Source organism: Grus americana, chromosome 3 (genome assembly GCF_028858705.1).
Source record: "Grus americana isolate bGruAme1 chromosome 3, bGruAme1.mat, whole genome shotgun sequence".
Lineage (NCBI taxonomy): Eukaryota > Metazoa > Chordata > Aves > Gruiformes > Gruidae > Grus > Grus americana.
Genome location: NC_072854.1, coordinates 95,481,578 through 95,498,861, shown reverse-complemented (window position 1 = coordinate 95,498,861; position 17,284 = coordinate 95,481,578). Strand labels below are relative to the sequence as shown.

Below are 17,284 nucleotides of genomic sequence, written 5' to 3'. Positions count from 1 at the left end.
GCCTCCTCCCAGTGCTGCAAAACAGCTGCAGGGGCCATTAGATGCAAAACTCTGTTCTCCTCAAGCACAGGCAACATGAAGTACAGCGGCTTCACACTGGGGAGCCATGGAGGGCGGAAGCCATGCCAGCCGCTGGTCCTTGACTGACAAGGGTGCTGGGGCGGAGAAGGGAGCAGGGCCGCACGAGCGGTTTACGATGAGGTGGATTTCACTGCGGCATTGTTGAGAGGCGCGAGATGTCAGCCAGGGAGGGAATTCCCCTCCTCGTTGGAAAGGGATGACAGGCAGCAGCTGCACAGGCTCACTGGCCCCTGTGCCTCTGGGGCCAGCGGCCCTCCGGGAGCGTCGAGAGGCTTGATGTCGCTTAGTGTCAGGGTGAGGAGAGCGATGGGTCCCCGGCCACCAGAGAGCACAATCTGCTCTGCTCGGTCAGCGCAACATGAAGAGTTCTGAGGAAGAGTGGTTTTGTGGTTGAGGACAAACTTGAGCTGAGATAGCTCCCATCTATTCTTGGCTCGGCAGCAGATTTGCTATGGCCACACTACTTGCCCTTTCTGTGCCTCATTATCCCTGTCAAGCGGGTTACTCAAATTGTAATTGCACAGATTCCTTCCAGTCTGTCATTACATGCCCGCGGTCGTCTCCAAGCAGCTACCTCCAGAGAAACCAGCCTCTCCCATCGGGTACCTCTGTGCCACCTGTGCCTGCTCGCAAGGGGACGGGAAGATTAGGGCCACTGCCTCGCCATTTTCCAACAGAGAGAGAAACCTGAAGGAAAAACACACCCACTGCGTCTTTAGATGATCAAATTTGATACTGAGTTGATTATTCAGGTCAAGGTTACGGGCAGGAAAGAGGCAGTGAAACTTTTCACAGTACCGCCGATACTTGATTAAATGGGTGCTTCCTAATTTTTCTCTCAGGCAAAGTAGGTAGTCCCAAGAAAAGCATGATGTCAGGCAGTCATCTCACTTTCCAGCATTTCTGCGGGCGAGTGCAGGCGGAGGCCATGCAGAGCTTGGCAGGTGACGTGAAAGTGTTGGCTGCTTCTTCCACGGGCCACACCTGGATGAAAGTGGCGGGAAGTTCATCCCGGTGCGTGCACCTTCAGGAGGGAGCAGAAAAATGCCACTAACGCCTCGTGGCCTGCAAAGCCCACGTGACCATCTGGGCTCAGCGTGGCTGACTGCTGTATAATTAAAAGGGAGTCTGGCTCATTAGATGCTTTGTGGGTTCAGACGCATCCATGCGAGCCCTATAGGAAAACATGTTCTTCCTACCACTTCTTTCATCCTCCCCCTCCTGTTCCTTCCAGATGGTTACACCCACTTGTGTCTTTTCTTACCCTAAGGACAGCTTTTTAAACAAGGTTCCTCCATCCTTCTCCTCCCCCATGCTGCTTTAGGATCTGCATTGGAGCGCAAATAGCAGGAGGACAAAGAGCCCCATGCTGTCACATACAGCTGCCCCTAGAAGGCTGGAAGGGGCCGCGTCCCTCTAGCCCCATTTGGTAAGAGGAAAAGTCTTTCTATATGGTCAAGATGTAGGAGCTGAGATACTTTACCTCAGCCTCAGCTGGGTGTTCTAGATGTGCAAGAGTTATTTAGATACTCAGTGTAAGTGAACCTGGGTATGTTTTCCTGGGGATTAGAAGCCAGTGTAACCTACTCAAGGAGAGAGGGATGCTTGAATGGCCTGTAGCCTTTCTCTGTAGCACCAGTATACACTCTCCCAGTAACACGCAGCAGGAGTAGTTGCAGAGCTGAATCAGTCTCTGCTTAAAAAAAATATTTTCACAATTGTTTTTTTAAATTACACATCACAAAAAAAAGCAGAGCTTAAGAGCTGATTAATACTCTTCTCCAGAAACAGGTGGAGATCCTCCCCATAGGATTCCAGTGCCTGCGCTCTTAGGTCTGCCCAGCTTGCTGGGAGCTCGGGGCACTCCATCACTCCATTTCTTCCTCTGTTCTGTGCCGTTGTTAACTGCTCATCACTTGTCTGTTGACAGGGCCTGGTGCTGAACAGACTTGGGCGGAGGGACCTGGCCCAGAAAGTCCTCAGAGATGCCATCCGGATCCAGACCACCAGTCACAGGGCCTGGAACAGCCTTGGAGAGGTCTTGCAAGCCCAGGGGAAAAACGAAGCAGCCATCGAATGTTTCCTCACCGCTCTGGACCTCGAATCCAGCAGTCCTGTCATCCCATTCACTGTCATTCCCAGGGAGCTCTGAAGCTTTGCCCTGCAGCTAAGCACCTTCATTCCGTGGACAGACATCAGATCCAAATAAAGAAAGAAAATGCCCAACAGAAATGTGCCATTGTAACCCAGAACTGGGCAAAATAATTCCAGGACGGGGCTCAGGTCTACACACTCAGCTGAGACAAGCCTAACTGTAGAAGAATTTGCAACAGGCAGAAACAGAGAATGCCTTTTTCTTCACAGGTGCCTGGCTCACCTCCTGTTCGTGTTAACAGCAAGGCTTATTTCAAAGTGTTAGTTCAAGGTGACTGTCTGTAGAATAGATCATGCTAGGGTACAGCTGTTCTAAGCACTTGCACCTTTCAATTTTCATTAAAGATAAAAACCCCAAGCTCTGAATTAAAGCCCAGACCTGCTCTAAATGGGTAAGCAAATGCACCAACTAACTCGACCAAGTTGTCCTTATTAAGCATGTGGTTGCCTCCACGCAGATCTGACAGGATAGGAATGGCAATTAAACCATATAGACACGCAGTATATGCTGTTTACAAAATTATTTTAGCTATTTTGATAATTGTTTTTCCTGTCTTGCTCTTATATACTGCAGATGCTCACTATATTTAGCGTGGCGTTTGCTTAGACCAATTTAAATTAAAAATACTTTTTTTTTTTAAAGCTGCTATTGCAGTATGATTCACAAACGCAGAAAGACCAAAGACCAAATCAGTTCACACTTGAACTAGTATTAAAAACATGTATGTATCTCCAATTACCTATTTACTGAAAGGCCTTACATGAAGTAACTAATTATAAAATCTGAGCTTCATTCTTATTAATCACCTATCGCATCACTTTTAGTGAGGAATGTAGTGTTTACCAGTATATAGTGACTGAACTCTGTGCTTTACTGCATTACCATTCCTGGCACAGAACGTTTTCATATCCGTCTTTTCATGATATAAAAGATGGCAGCAGTCTTTTAAGGGAAAGTCTGCTGAAGGCAGTATGTGTGTATATGAATTGCTTCTTTCCTAGAACCAAATCTTTGGATTGTCTGTAGAAATTTGACATTAGAGGTACGGAGCTGAGCCTTCAGCGGAGCGGGATCATTTTGTGTGTGGTATCAGATGTTAAAAGCGATCTCCAGAGCCAGCTGAAGAGCTCCTAATCCGCACAACCTCCCTGCGGCTGGCACGGCCGGGACAGGGGGTGCAGCTGGCGTACCCCCTGCTAAGCTGCTCCGTAGCTCAGCGTCACCTCCCCAGGACCTCGGCAGCGCGGTGGAGCTGTACCGTGCTGTCACACGACGCACCAGAGCCAGCCCCGTCCAGACCGGTCCCGAGATGAAGATGATGCAGAATGAGCTGCGGGCACTTTTCTATACAAAAGGTTGGGGCTCTGTGCCCATTTCTGCCCAAAGAAGATTTGTGACTGTTTCGTAAGTGGGTTTGCACTAAAACACACTTTGTACTATAGTTCTGCCCAGTATTGTGATCTGCAACTAGTTTGTTCCGGAAATAATAATATCCTCAGGCAATAAACGAGTAGGGGTTATTTCTTAAAGAGCCTGAGGCTCTGGCAGCAGACTTGAAGTCAGCGTTGTTTACAATTATTTGGAAACCTGCAGGCTAATGGAGAGGTGGGCTCCTCACGCCGCTCCCAGACCACACCAGGACAGAGCCCCTGCCCCCAGAGTCCCCTCGAGGTGCCCGCACCGAGGGAAGCGCCCTGCCCACCGCGGGCTGCTCTCAGCAGCCTGTTGCACTCCCAGGCCAATACATTGCTTTTTTTTTTTTCCATTAAATCTTGCCGGTGCAACAGCCCAGCTTATTCCTCTGTTCACTGAGGGATCTGGAGTGAAAGCAGCTCAGCCATGATAGGTCCTCGGCCCGTAAGGCCTCTCGTTTTCCAGTGCCACACAGGCACCAAACGGGGCTTTTTAGGCCAGAGGCAGGTTTCCAAGGAGACCGTGTTACCCGGCCGCGTTTCTTGTTTGCAATAGCACCAGCAGCAGAGGAAGGAGTAGGTGTTAAAGTACCAGAATTAAATGAGTTTCATGAAGACAGAAAGACGCAGCAGAGACCCATTTTGCTGTGAAGGATGCTATGGAGTCAGCTTGCTCTGCACTGCGGGTGGGGAAGGGGGAAGGGGAGGGGGGCAGATGTTGTTGTTAACATAATATGTAAATTGTTACCCAAGTGTTTTAAACCCAGTTCCACAGTCAGATGCAATCTGACAATAGACTTAAATATATATATATAAAAAAAAATAGGTATTATATTCTGGTATTTGTTCTGTTCCACGGTTCCCAGGGTGGGAGCGAGCCTTCTGTATAAGACAAAAAAAGAGTCAGTGTGGTCTGACATCACCGCTTTCTTGTGCAACGTGTATCTGTAAAGCACTGCCATAGCAACTTCTGTGTACCAGACAGCAGATAGCTGTGTACAAGCTACGCATCCACCGCTGTGACAGAGGAACTGCTTTAAGAGGTCTGTAACAAAGCCGGTCGGTGACCTGGCAGCAGGGTGCCTGTTTCCCAGCAGCCGCTGAGAAGCAAACACTCACAGGCCCATTTACTTCTGCATGCCTGGCTTGTAAACAGCCACCAGCACATCACATTTGTTGCCATCAGGAACTTCATCTCTGCAACAATCGGACTCGCCACAGCAGTCATCTTCCTGGGAGAGCTGCAAACGTGCTTCGAGTCCATCGGCCAGTTAGATATTGCCTTGGTGGTCCCGTAGTAGTTGTGTGCATTAACAAGCGTTACTGGCATAGGAATTGCGGGTCTGAGAGTTTCTGCTTCAGGTGTGGCAAGGAAGGCATCTACGAGTAAATGCCATTGGCGTCGATAGGAACTACAGGAGTAAGGTGCACGCTACCAGCACAGCACAGCACACCACAGCCCCTACGTCAGTGGCAGACAGTGTACTTTGCAGGGAAACCGGATTCGATCCTGAGATTTGCTGCTTGCTTCCCAGAGGGTACAAAGCACCCGTTGGCTGGAGGGGTGTTACATTGACCTGAACTGCTCTGTACAGTGCAGGAAAGAGGGCGGTTGTTTCAGACGTGCCTGTATTTGGGAGGTGAATCCTCTAGCTACATTTGTTATTAGTGCTCACCAAAACGGAAGCCTTCCCAAGCTTACATGCTACCTCTGTTCTTCAAGGTGGATTTTGTTCATACTTCCAGGGTTAGAAAAACAAAGACAACTACTTCAGACAAGCATCTGTGTTGTAGAATTTATTTAAATAGCCACGTTGATAAATCTAATAGATCCACTTCCCTGAGCTCAGTAAGTAATACTTCTTTGTATAGCAGGGAGCCTGGCATGCTTAATGCTCAGGGTTTGAGACTAAGGACGTAAGATTTACTTTACATCCCAACCCTCAGGATTATTACAGATGATCATAAGTAACGGAAGTTTGGGGAACAATAAGTGAAATACCAGTTTTGTGAGTTGTAGCACTGACTTGAGTCTAGCAGAGTTTTCTCATTAGTTTAGAAAGAGGAAGAGAAAAAAGGCATCATTGCCTGAAGGATCCAGGTATACCCAGGTTCCTCTTGTTCCACCACAAGGTTATTTTCCTTTGTGTTGGCAGGGTGCATACAAAAGAAAAATAATTAGCTCCTATTTTTCTGTTGCACAGTAAAGGAGTAGTATTTGCCTTTGACCAACCAGAAGGTTGGTATATTGTAACAAAAATTACTTTGCCTCCAGGATAACAGGAGGAGAAGCCCAAAAGGCCAAGGAACAACCCCCCCTCCCTCCCTTACCCAGTGTAAACTGTCATTAGCTCCACTGGAGTTGTTGGTATTTATGAGCATTTCCTCCAGCTGAGGATCTGCCCACCGGTGTACTCATTCTGTACAAGGAGTACAATGGAGCTGCCATATTCCCGCGCTGCACAAGTACCCCAGTCTGTTTCTATTGGTAACAGTTCATGCTACTGATTATCACAATGCTTCAGAAGTGCTAATTATCTTTTCTTGGTAATGACTAATAAATCCAAATGGAGAACAGTCCTGGAGGGTGTTTACTTTAAAATTCACTGGCTGGGAACCAAAGTAGGCACAGCACTGACTGCTGCAGTTTGAATTACAGTTATTTTATCCAAAAAATGTTCCATTTTCGGAGAGTCTTGGTGAAGACAGAGTTTGGCTAGTTTATATTTCATTTTAATGGCAGCAGAGTCCTTTTTAGTGAAAAGACATCACTGCCATCATCTTTTTTCAGCCAAACCAACAGAGATTAGATAGTTGCAATTCGGCCTAGGAGAGGAGGGCTTCCCAGAGCGACTGTGCTGCAGCGATAATTGCCTCTGACGGAATTGTATTACAGGCGTATTTGACAATTATGCAACGAGCACGTGTAGCTGAGACGTCTCTCCCTCCTCCAGCACGTCACATATTTGGCTAAGGAGAGCTGCTTTATGCCCGAAGGGACCACTGCAGCGCCCACCTGGGTGCCCATCCGCGCTGCCCCGACGCCTGCTGTCACCTGCGAGGTGGCTGCTGCCACCAGCTGCACGGTCTTGTTGGCCAGCACCCCCGCGCTCCTGCTCGTTCAACCAACCCTCTGACTGTTCCCTAAGCTGGGCTCCAGGCGACCATCTGCGTGATGGTCTCAGAACCGAGCAGCTGAAATAGCCGTCAGTTCGGTGCCATTGGCAGGAGGGGAGGTAACCACTGACCCAGCAGCTGCCGAGATGCTTCCTCCAACTTGGACTTTAATGAACTGGCTCGCACCTTCAGCTCCAGCAAACTAAGGCAGGTTCCCGAGGAACTGGATGCTAACGGATCCAGCTCGTTTCCCCACAGAAACACAGGCCAGCCTGGAGCTAAAACCGCTGATAGGGACGCGACACCGCACGGTTGCAGAGTGGCCCGTGATGATGCGAGAACGAACCTCCCCCGAGCCAGTGCACAGAGGTGCTCAGCTTTCGCACGTGCGAGTGTTTCCTACCCGCCACTTGTGTGCTGTTAATGCGGTTGTCGGAATCGTGTTTCTGTGTAACTTAACTTTTTTTGTCATTGTAAGATGTTTTCACCAGATGAATAAAATTGACCCCGTGGAAAACAAAAAATGCTCCTCGTGTTTCCTGCCAGTTTCAGGATTTTTAATATATTCATGCCACAGATATTTCAAGCATTATGAAATGACCATTTGTTATATTAACTGGAACCCAGTGTGCCTAGCAAGTTACCGGTTGCAAAGGGTATTTTGGCCTACACCCTGTAGTTCATGGGAAAAACAAGAGTGAGCAAGCAAGCGGCGTGCTTTCAAGGAGGAACAGAGCCAGGAAAAAGGAGTAATGTAGCTTCAGATGTTTGGATTTATGGAGATTTAAGCGAGCATCATTCTTTTCTTGTGCTTCTTTCCAGTAAAAATAAACAAAGGTAGCGTGAGAAACTCTAACATCAAGGTAATATGCAAATACCGTGCCGTCAAGTTTAGGGACTCACCTTATTTTGGCCACAATGCCATTAATCATCTTTTTGCTACAAACAGTTACCCTGTGGTTATTTGCAAATAAAATGTCTCCATTCAAGAGCTTCCACAGCATTCTTCGCATTTACACATCAATCTTTTGGGCAAGCTTCAAGAGGGCCTTCTTAAAAAGCCAGCCCCTTAGTTTCATACTGAAACAAGATTAAGGACAGGGTTTTTGAAGAGCATTTCTTCATAACTGTGGCTGCTTTGGTTTACAAGGATATTCAGAATAACTCAAGCAGAACAAGGTTCCTCTGCGGCAGGAACAGAATTAAGTCCTTCAGCTGTTAGTACAAAGTCTTAAAACTGAAATTGAAGCGAACAAAACACTAGCTCTGACTTCTTCCCCCACAGTACAGTGAGGAAGTGAACCAGCGGTGGGGGGTTTCTGGGGGGGCGGAGGGAGGGAGAAGGCTGCCATGGCCCCTCCAAGCAGGAACCCAACTGGAGGCGGACGTACATCTGAACCCCGACAAAAACTGGGGACTTGCGTTGTTCCGTCCCCTCTGAGGGAGACCACTCGTCTGTGCTTCCATCCTAACGCTGGTACATTGCCTGCTAGCCTCTCTGCATCACACAGATGTTTAGTATTCCCTTCCTGTTTCAGTGGGAAGAACGTAAGCCTTCCTGCCCCTCATTTTTGCTGGGAGGAGCTCCAGATGTTTTGGGTACTCTCCACCCTCAATTCGGAATCACTTCTTCCCTTGCAGAGAACCAAGTTATATTTCAGTGGTAATTTTGACATGATACTCTTGAAAGGTCATTAAGAATAATAATTTTTAATAATATATTTTCTATAATTTTTAATAGTTGATTCATACCTCCGCTTCTCTCTTTCTGCTGCAGAATCGGTAAAACCAACTCAGATACATACAGTATATTCCTGCCTCGCGTGAAGCCCAGACATTTAGCAGTCCCACAAACAGCAAGGGAAGAGATGAGACACATCGCTGCTGCCCAGATGCTCTCTTCCATGACGGTGTCTTGCTGTCAGGTTTTTGCGGAGTCACCAAAGCAGCAGCGTTGACTTTCTGTTTCACCACATCCCTCGGGAGATGTCACATCCCAGTCAGATGTGCCTGAACCAGTCTTTGGAACATAGAAAAAATATACACGTAACCTACTGATCTTTAAAGAGTGGTGCTAGAGAAAGACAACCTGGGTATCACTGACCTATTCTATTCCCGTTAGCAGTCACTATAGCATTTAACTGAGCTGTGGCTGTCAAGCCAGTTTCCTCTCCTACATTGTCTCCAAAACGAAGAGAACATCTCAGAGCCAAAAACATCCCTGCAGGTCCACCAGCTGAAGGGCAAAAGATCCAAAGGTTTTCTCAATGCTCCAAGTTAAGTAAGTGTTGAATTATGGAGGGGAAAAAAAAAAGCCTCACAGGTCATTCCCCTGAATGTGCAGAGCTGCCGTTTTCAGGTCTGATCCCATTTAGAACTGATGTAGCCTCAGCGATCTCTGGCTGATGGAGGAAGAGAGGTAGAACACCTGGACTTTATACGGCAAAAATGGCAAGCATTGTAATATGTCCTAAAAAAGCAAAAGAGCAATGAAAACTGTAAAATAGGAGACATTTTAGTCACTGAAAAGCTCTCACAGAGGGAAAGCCCAGCTTCACCAGCTTTTCTGAGAGAAACACGCAAAAAGCCCCGGCTGTGAGAGTAAGAGCAAATGTAAAGCAGCCCCCCGCCAGCCTCCCGACTAGCAAAGGCCTCTCTGAACCTTAATTCTGCCTCTACCCTGTGCCGCAGCCAGAGACCCCGATCCAGCCCCAGAGCAGGGGGCCCGGGCTCGTGCTTACGGCAGATGCCAGTCCCGTGCCCAGCTCCCATTGCCCCTCCAAGGACAGCATGGTGGTCCTCGAAGCAAAAGATTCATTACATTAGGTATGACGAGTCGCCTATCTTCTTTATGATGCAGTTGCTTACAATACTGCAATAATTCAGTCTGGGAACAGGGATGTTTGTAAATTAATGAGCAATAAGTATTCCTGTATTTTGTTGTCCTGCGAGAGGAGCTGACACAAGCAGCCCAAGTCTGCAACGCCAGGTGCTGTTTCAGAAGGCTGGGAGTTCAAGGATGTAACGCTTTTCTGGTCAGCGGAGGTTACAGGTGATTCTGTGCCCAGTGTAAATGGCATTGTCTGGCAGAAACAATTAGCAAATGAAGCGCTGCCTCACCAGAGGCTCTGCAGCCTTGGGGTCTCTTCTCCTAGGCTGACAACAAACAGAAATTTGAGATGCTAGCTCAGGTTTCCAAAACAGGAAGCTGCTAAATCCAGCGAGCGAGCAATTCATTTCCCACTCACAATGATTCTGCTCTTATATCTCCTCGGAGGATACTGAAGTGTTTTTTGAAGGGTAGCAAGGGAGGTATTTCATCCTCATTTCTCACCAGATGGAAAACCAAGTCTGCCAGGAGTTGAGCCGAGAGGGGTGTTTTTCTGTGCAGAACTGGTTAAATTACTGTGACTCGGGTTTTTTCCCTTTCCGCAGTCTGCCTCCCACCCGCGACTACCAGTCGCAGCACGGCGCGGTCCTCCTTCAACCCTCTTTTTTTTCAGGTTTCTTCTGTGGAGGGCGAGCTAAGGGAAGTTTCCACTCACTTGTTACATGAATGCAATATATGTGACTTCTGTAAATCAGCAGAGCGGCCGCATTAGACACGTGTTTGTGCAACTACAAGGTACAGAAAGGTACGGGCACCTCTGTACAAGCGGTCCAGGTCTGGCCTTGGAGTGCTGCTGTGTCAAGGGGGTGACTTATCACAACCAAAGCTCTTATTTATGAATTTCCTCTGTTTTCCCATTGTCCCCTCTTGGGTATTTGCAAAGCGCTTTCTGTTCAGCCAGCTAACTGAGAAGTAATAAGCTGGAAAAAAATAAATTCGTTTCAAGCTATATTCTAAAGGAAAACTTCAGGGATTTTTCAACTGAATAAAGAACTTTAAAGAACTTCCAATTAAACAAAATATTGTTCTGACAGGAGTCCTCAAGTAGTATCTTCAATAACTCAGATTTATATGACCAGAAGTTTTGAGAGAATTGCCAGAAGGGAGAGCATTTTGAAACAACAATTCAAGATGTTTAATCCTGAAACAATCTACACAGAACATTTAAATTTTCCTTTTTGTCTTCCAGCCAAGAACTATTCACCAAAGTTATCCCAACTTTGTACATGGCTCCAGTTTTCTGGAACTTTGCTTTTCAGCAAATACCATACTCAAAAGAAGTGTTTTCCAGTCCCACTTTTTGTCCTCATACATGGCTAATGCTGGAGTTCCCGGCGTGAATGCGTTCTTAAGTGGTTCTGCACAACATCATTACCAAACATTGCACCCACAGTCCAGCAAGCGCAAGTTGTTTCCTGGAGATTAGCACGAGCTGCTGAGGAAACATCAGCACGCGCTGCTCCACACGCGCGCGTGCGCACGGTGGCACTGTATGCGATACATACAGAACAATCCCAAGTACTTTTGGAAATCCCACCCGTGTGTACACATCTGCAATTCAGGTGATGGGGATTAAAGTCTGTGGCTGGCTCAAAACACGCTCTGAGTTCTTAAATATTTTGGGTCTTGCTACCAAAACAAGTGTGCTTTTATATATAACGAAGCACTAGCAAAGTCCTGTGGCAGCAGCAGCACCTGCAGCGCCGGCGGAGCTCCCCTGCGCTGGGAGCCAGGCTGAGCACCTTACCCTGCCTGCGCTTGGAGCTTCCCAGGCAGACGCTGCTGCGTGCGCCCGCTTCCAACTCGCCGCTCTCTCGGTCGCTACTCGCTGCTCAACAGCAGCCTATTGCAGAGCTTTTCAGCTCTTGGTGATCCCTAGGAATTTTTGCCAGGGATGTCTACATCTGTAAGATTTACTTACGTGGATTTCTGCGTAGGGTATGCCCTTTCCGGAAAGGACGCGTTCGGGGTGCCGTACTGGTTGGGCATAGACACCCCTGGGATCTGGAGCTCACTGACTGAAGACAGGGGAGTTAGAAGTTTTCTCCTAGATTCTATTAGAGCTTCTTAATTAAAAGTCCTCTTTGGGGACCTGAATTGAATTGGAAACCATGGTGATCGCTTAGGTCAATCAGCACAGAGATGATTGCATTTGGGAGAGTGAGGTGGAAGATGAGAATGTGTGCGTGTTGAAGAGCTTTAGGAAAAAAACAAAAACCCCCAAACATCTGTAAAAACAAGGAGCATGCCTGTTTTGCAAAGAAACAGTTAGAAGATTCACGATCTAAGGCTCAACATTCACTGTTGAATTAGAGACTACTAGCTGTCTTACAGCATTGAAAAATGTCTTCAACTTTTATCTCTCTGAACATTTGATCAATGGATTTGACAGTCTGTCCACTTTCTCAAATCCATGTGTGCCCATTTTCGCTCATGCTGACAACTATACCAGGAAAACCAAAACACTAGCTAAGCAGCTCTGCTTCCAATCATCCCCACAGGAAAGAAAGACGTTGTTACTAACATACTATGAAAATAGAAATGTTCATCCCATACAGTGTGTCCCATAACTTAGTTATGCAAAAACTAAAATATAAAGTATCCAGGAAACATTTTTGTTTGAGTTGATTTCCACTGTTCTAGTTAGGAAACACTCATTTGTGATCAAGTAGTGCTGATAAGATATACAAAAAGTTATGGTTTAGTTTCAACTTACAAATCATTGTACTCTAGCTCCAGGGCAATGAAGTTGGTTTCAAAATTGGAGCTGTTTTGGTTTCAGTAGAAAGAACAGTTTTAAATTTCATTGTTTTTTCTTACAGAAAAGGATGACATACCACCACTAAGCTGCTTTAGTATCATCTTCTTCTCCCTCTCCTCTTATAGGGGAGAATCTAAATAGGTACAAGGTATGTTCTTCTTGTAAGTCTCCGCCAGAAATAAGTAACCTTGCTTCATTTGTCTTTGCAAATTACAGCGTTTGGATCAGGAGCTTTTACAGACTAGGCACGCTTCAGTTGTTCAGCCCCTGTGTGAAATACTTTGCATTGCTCTTGAGAAATCTTACAATCCCGATACACAGGGTTAACCTGTTCTAACCTCCAGCAATAAATAAGAACATTCACATAATTCATAGGAGACTGAAGTCTGTTGATCCATAACCTATCTAAATTAGCAGTTTCTGACAAGCTCCTTCCTTTTCTAAGGTGGAAGTGAAACACCAGAGCACAGAGGTTGCAGGAATTCAGATCTTCAGCAAAAATGGGATTTTTTTTTTTTTTTCCTTCTTACTCTACAGTTAAGTAAGTGCAAGACTCAGATATGCTGCCAGCTAAAGCACACTTGCCTTCAGGACCAGCCTGGCCCGATGGTAGCCTTCTCGGTCAGTGCAGGGCTTCAGACCTGTAAGGAGGCTGGAGTGTCAGTCAGGTTAATATTGCTTGTCAATTCATTTCAGGATAACATGGCTTGTACGATAAGTTTAATTATTCCAAGTAGCCTTTTGCTGAAGCTTTCCCCGCAAGGCCAAAGTTTTATTCTATTTGTATTAATATCATCTGGAACATATCCGTGGAAGTCAATAACCTTTCCTCTCTACTGACTTACTCTGCAGGGTTATAATTGCAGCTCTATATGACACAAACATGGTGTAGCACACATACAATGACATGTCTTTTTCCAGCAAAGGTAGAAGCAACTCTGTGCCACAGAAGCAGCATCGAACCCCACAAATCCCAAATACAATGCATTCAAGGAACATCGGTCTGCTCCAGTATGCATCAGAGCCACTGCCTGCTTTCATTTCTATTAGTACGTCCCTGAAGTAAAGGTTACAGACTTAAACCCGAGTGAACCAAATTTTTCCATTGCCTTTATTGCATAGTCCCATATGTCCATGCCACCAGCAGCACGATGGCAAGTGAGTCACCCTGACAGACACCTGCAACCGCTTCTCCTCAGTTCCCTGGGTCACAGCTCGCCAGTAAACAGGACAGGCCACAGAACGAGTCGGAAGTCAGGTTACCAAGGTCACTCAAAATTTTCAGTGACTAATCACTAGCTTTTGTTATCGCAAAAATACCATGTTAAGCTTCAGAGATGCTTCGCCACTGAAAATAATATCTACCGGTGCAGGTCTCCGCACACGCGTAGCTTCCTGCAGCAGCGCATTTCTGTGGGGGTGACTCTGTCCGAGCGTGCTATTCCTGATGCATCCTGTTTTTACTACTTGCAGAATTACTAGAGTTGCCGTATTCCTGCTAGCAGCCTTCCTGACAGAAACATGTGCATGTTGAGCATTGTTTTTTCTAACTGAAGTAGACCCTTTGCCAAAAAGTTAGTCTGCTTTTTTCCCCTCGTTTCCATTTGCTGCTGGAGAAATATTTTCCACGGCGAAAAAACGTTCGCCACTGAGCCCTGTGGGCAAATCCTGATAAAGGCTATTCAGTGAAGCTTTCCGCTTGTAATCAACATTTTCCCCATGGAAACCAAAGCCCTTTATTTTTTTTTTTCTTTTCCTCCTCCAAAGGAGTTTAGCCCTGCATCATTTGGTTCTGGTTTCGAAAGTCTCTGCACAGGAGGACACGTCCTTACTCTTTTGTACGCAGAGGCAGGAGAGCAGAACGGGACCTCGCTTTCTGCTTTCTATATAATTAGCATGTTCAGAGGAAACCTTAATGCCGTCCATTAATTTTCAAATCTGGAGCATGTTTTCAGATAACACAGAGATATTACTTCAAAACAAAGCAGGGGCATTAATAAACACAGTACCAGGAAATCCACAAAGGTTAAGTGATTTTTCTACAGAGTAATTCATTCTCCTAATGAGTTTGCAGCAGACAATGCTCTCTGTGAGCAGTTATTGCGTATGTATCTTTAATTTGTGTGTTTATATAATTCATGGTAGTGCAAAATAAATTTCCCTGTGAAGTGTCCTAATAGATGAAGTGAGGCTATAATACTCTTCCAGAGCTTGTTCATTACAATCTGCACTGGCACGGAGTCCAGAGGGAGAGGAAGCCATTAAACGGTAAGCAAAACAATTGCTGTCATCCTCCAGAGGGACCGGCTTTGTAAATGCTTGTGTTAACACCGTACAAAAGAGTCGAGTATTTGGGTAAAAATTAGAATGGCAAAGGGAGGCAAGCACCTCGTCCTCAATTTCGTGAGATTTGGTTGGATAACTAACGGTATTTGGATCTTTGTCCTAGACGAAGAGAGCTCATCCTCTCCCAGCCGCAGGGCACCCCTGAGAGCTAATTGTCACCAGCAAACGGAAAAGGCGAAACAAAAAAAACCCCACCACGTTTCCAGTGTTTTCTATCCACAAAGCTGAAACACTCCCCTGTGTGTGTTTTCAATTTAACTAAAATAGATCGCTGTGTGTAAACAGCCACTCCATCTGCATCATTCATATTTGATGGACTAGTCAGTACAACAGATACTTTTATCCATCCCGTAAGTGATGAGAAACCAGACACTTCAGTATCTTCTGCTCCTCTCAGTTAACATGAGTGGCAGCAGCTGCTATTCTAGGCTCCTTAACATGTAACGTTTGATGTGGAGACAGGAAAATTGGAGATGTATTTAGTGGAACTGGGTATAACAAAAGTCACTTCCATGATCAAAACCTCCCAGGAGAATACACAGGAAAGCTCTCCCCACGTTTGTTAACAGCAGCCCAGGCATTTGTGTTCTTGGGTTTTAGAGGCCGTATGATAACAGTATTCTTATCAGGTTAAAAAGCAACTAGCAGAAAAGGTAGGGCAGGATCTCAAGATGCCTTCATTCTCATTGGCAGCAAAGTGCAAAGGTGGTCCAGAACACCGTCACCAGAGACTGTAAAGTACATGCTAAGTAGATGAGCTTGTGTTTCAAATTAGGTTTTGCACATATGACTTCAGACGCCTGTAAGAAACATGTAAGTGGACTTTTAAATCTATTGGAAACCAAGAGGAGATATTGCCACTTCCTTCTGCTTGGAAGAGATGAGAGTAGCTAGTTCACATGGGAACAAATGTGGCATCCCCGAAACACCACACGAAGGAAGGCAATCTTTCCTTCTCTGAGCAGATACCTGACGGCAGGAACTCCTGGCCCGGCTCAGACGAGGGTATGCAATCTGCTCTGGCTGGCTGCTTGGAGAAGGGCGTTGGACTAGGTGGCTTCCAGAGGTGCCTTCAAACTTCACCCATGGTGTGATTCTGTGCCAGGGAAGTTGGCAAAGCAAGGCTACAGGCAGACAACGTCGTCGCCAGTGATTGGCAGCAGGCTTTGGAGGAACCGTGTAGATACACTGAAAGAAAAGCGCTGCTTCTCCTTCTCTCCTCCCACCCCAACACACACCTTCTGTGCTAGCGCGTCGGGAGCAGGGAGAGGAGGCGGCCGTCCCACGGCCAGAGCTTCAGAGCTCTCAGACCTGGAAAGAGCAGGTGAGAAGGAAGACCCCTCGCCTGCTTTGGGACATACCCCAGGGATGCTCACTAGACTTCTTGCCAGCTGGCATTTCAGTGACCCACCCTGCAGACGAAGGGGTTAACATCTCCTGAGCTGAAATGCAGTGGCTTCATTTGTGGCCTCACTAGAGAGGGCAGCTGCAGCCCGGTTTTTAAGCCTCTGCTCTGAAGCAAGATCTGATGGAAAGAAAACTGTAACTTCTGTCTTCTCCTCTGGGAAGAAGCTGGAGAAGGTTTGTGCGAAGGTCATTTTAATATTAAGCCAAAGGTCCAAGAAGCACCAGACAAACAGTTCTGTTTTTCCAAATAAAGAGTTAGTAACTACACAGATATAAAACTTTCTCCTCTCATTTTAGCCAGGCTGGTCCTTCCTTATTCCCAAGGGAACAGAGTCATTTCTTGGGCATGTTTTTATGTACGCCACCGAGAGCCAGGAACGGGAGATGGCATGTGGTCATCGTGGGCTCATGGCACAGGGCCTCCGCACGGAGCAGAGCTGCAGGGCGCAGGCTGGCTGTGCGGAGCGGGGACAGGGCCCTTGCAAACCCAGGCTTGGAGGTCTGCTGGAGCCAGGACTGCATCCAGCTGCTGACAGCAGTGGATGAACGGTGGGCGTTGTAATGTGCCTACAGCTAAGGTGGGAAGATCACTTCGTTACTAAGAATATAGTCAGGGAAACATTACCCTCCAAATCGCTTTAATATGCATCACACTGCCGCATATACTTCATGACTCTCTTTGCACCCTACGTCTCAGTTCAGCTGAAGCCCACCGCTGCTGCCAAGCTCCTGCAGCTACTAGCTTTTCCCTCACACATGCTGGAGAATCGGGGAGAACAGAAGACAAGGCAGCTTTCCACGAGGCTCTGCTGAGACGCAGGGATGGGGCTCTCCCCCGGCCCTGCAGCGTTGCTGGGACCCACCGAAGGCAGGCAGCAAACAGAGAAACCTGGAGGCACAAGTGGAAACCGGGTGACTTACAGCTATGGGGCAGGTAGAGAATGCAGAAACAGGTTCATTTGTAGAGTACATCAGCCCAAGTCTGCGACACGATGCCGACGTGAGCGGCACAGAACGGCCATTGGGGGGGGTCCCCTTTGCTCATGAAGTGACTCACTGGCTGACGGGCACAGGGCAACGTGGGTGACAGAAGTACAACCGAGGTGACCCCTGAG

The 17,284-nt window shown here is 46.9% G+C and overlaps 1 protein-coding gene across 6 annotated transcripts in view; it reads left to right on the top strand.

Moving 5' to 3' along the window:
• Window positions 1-4,329, top strand: part of TTC7A (tetratricopeptide repeat domain 7A) — a 173,773-nt gene extending 169,444 nt beyond the window's left edge. For all 6 annotated transcript variants that reach the window (XM_054821189.1, XM_054821187.1, XM_054821188.1 and 3 more), the window contains one exon: window positions 2,012-4,329. In XM_054821189.1, coding sequence (XP_054677164.1) covers window positions 2,012-2,233 — 222 coding nt within the window. In that variant the 3' untranslated portion in view covers window positions 2,234-4,329. The remainder of the gene's footprint in view (window positions 1-2,011) is intronic.
• The last annotated feature ends 12,955 nt before the right edge of the window (window positions 4,330-17,284 follow it).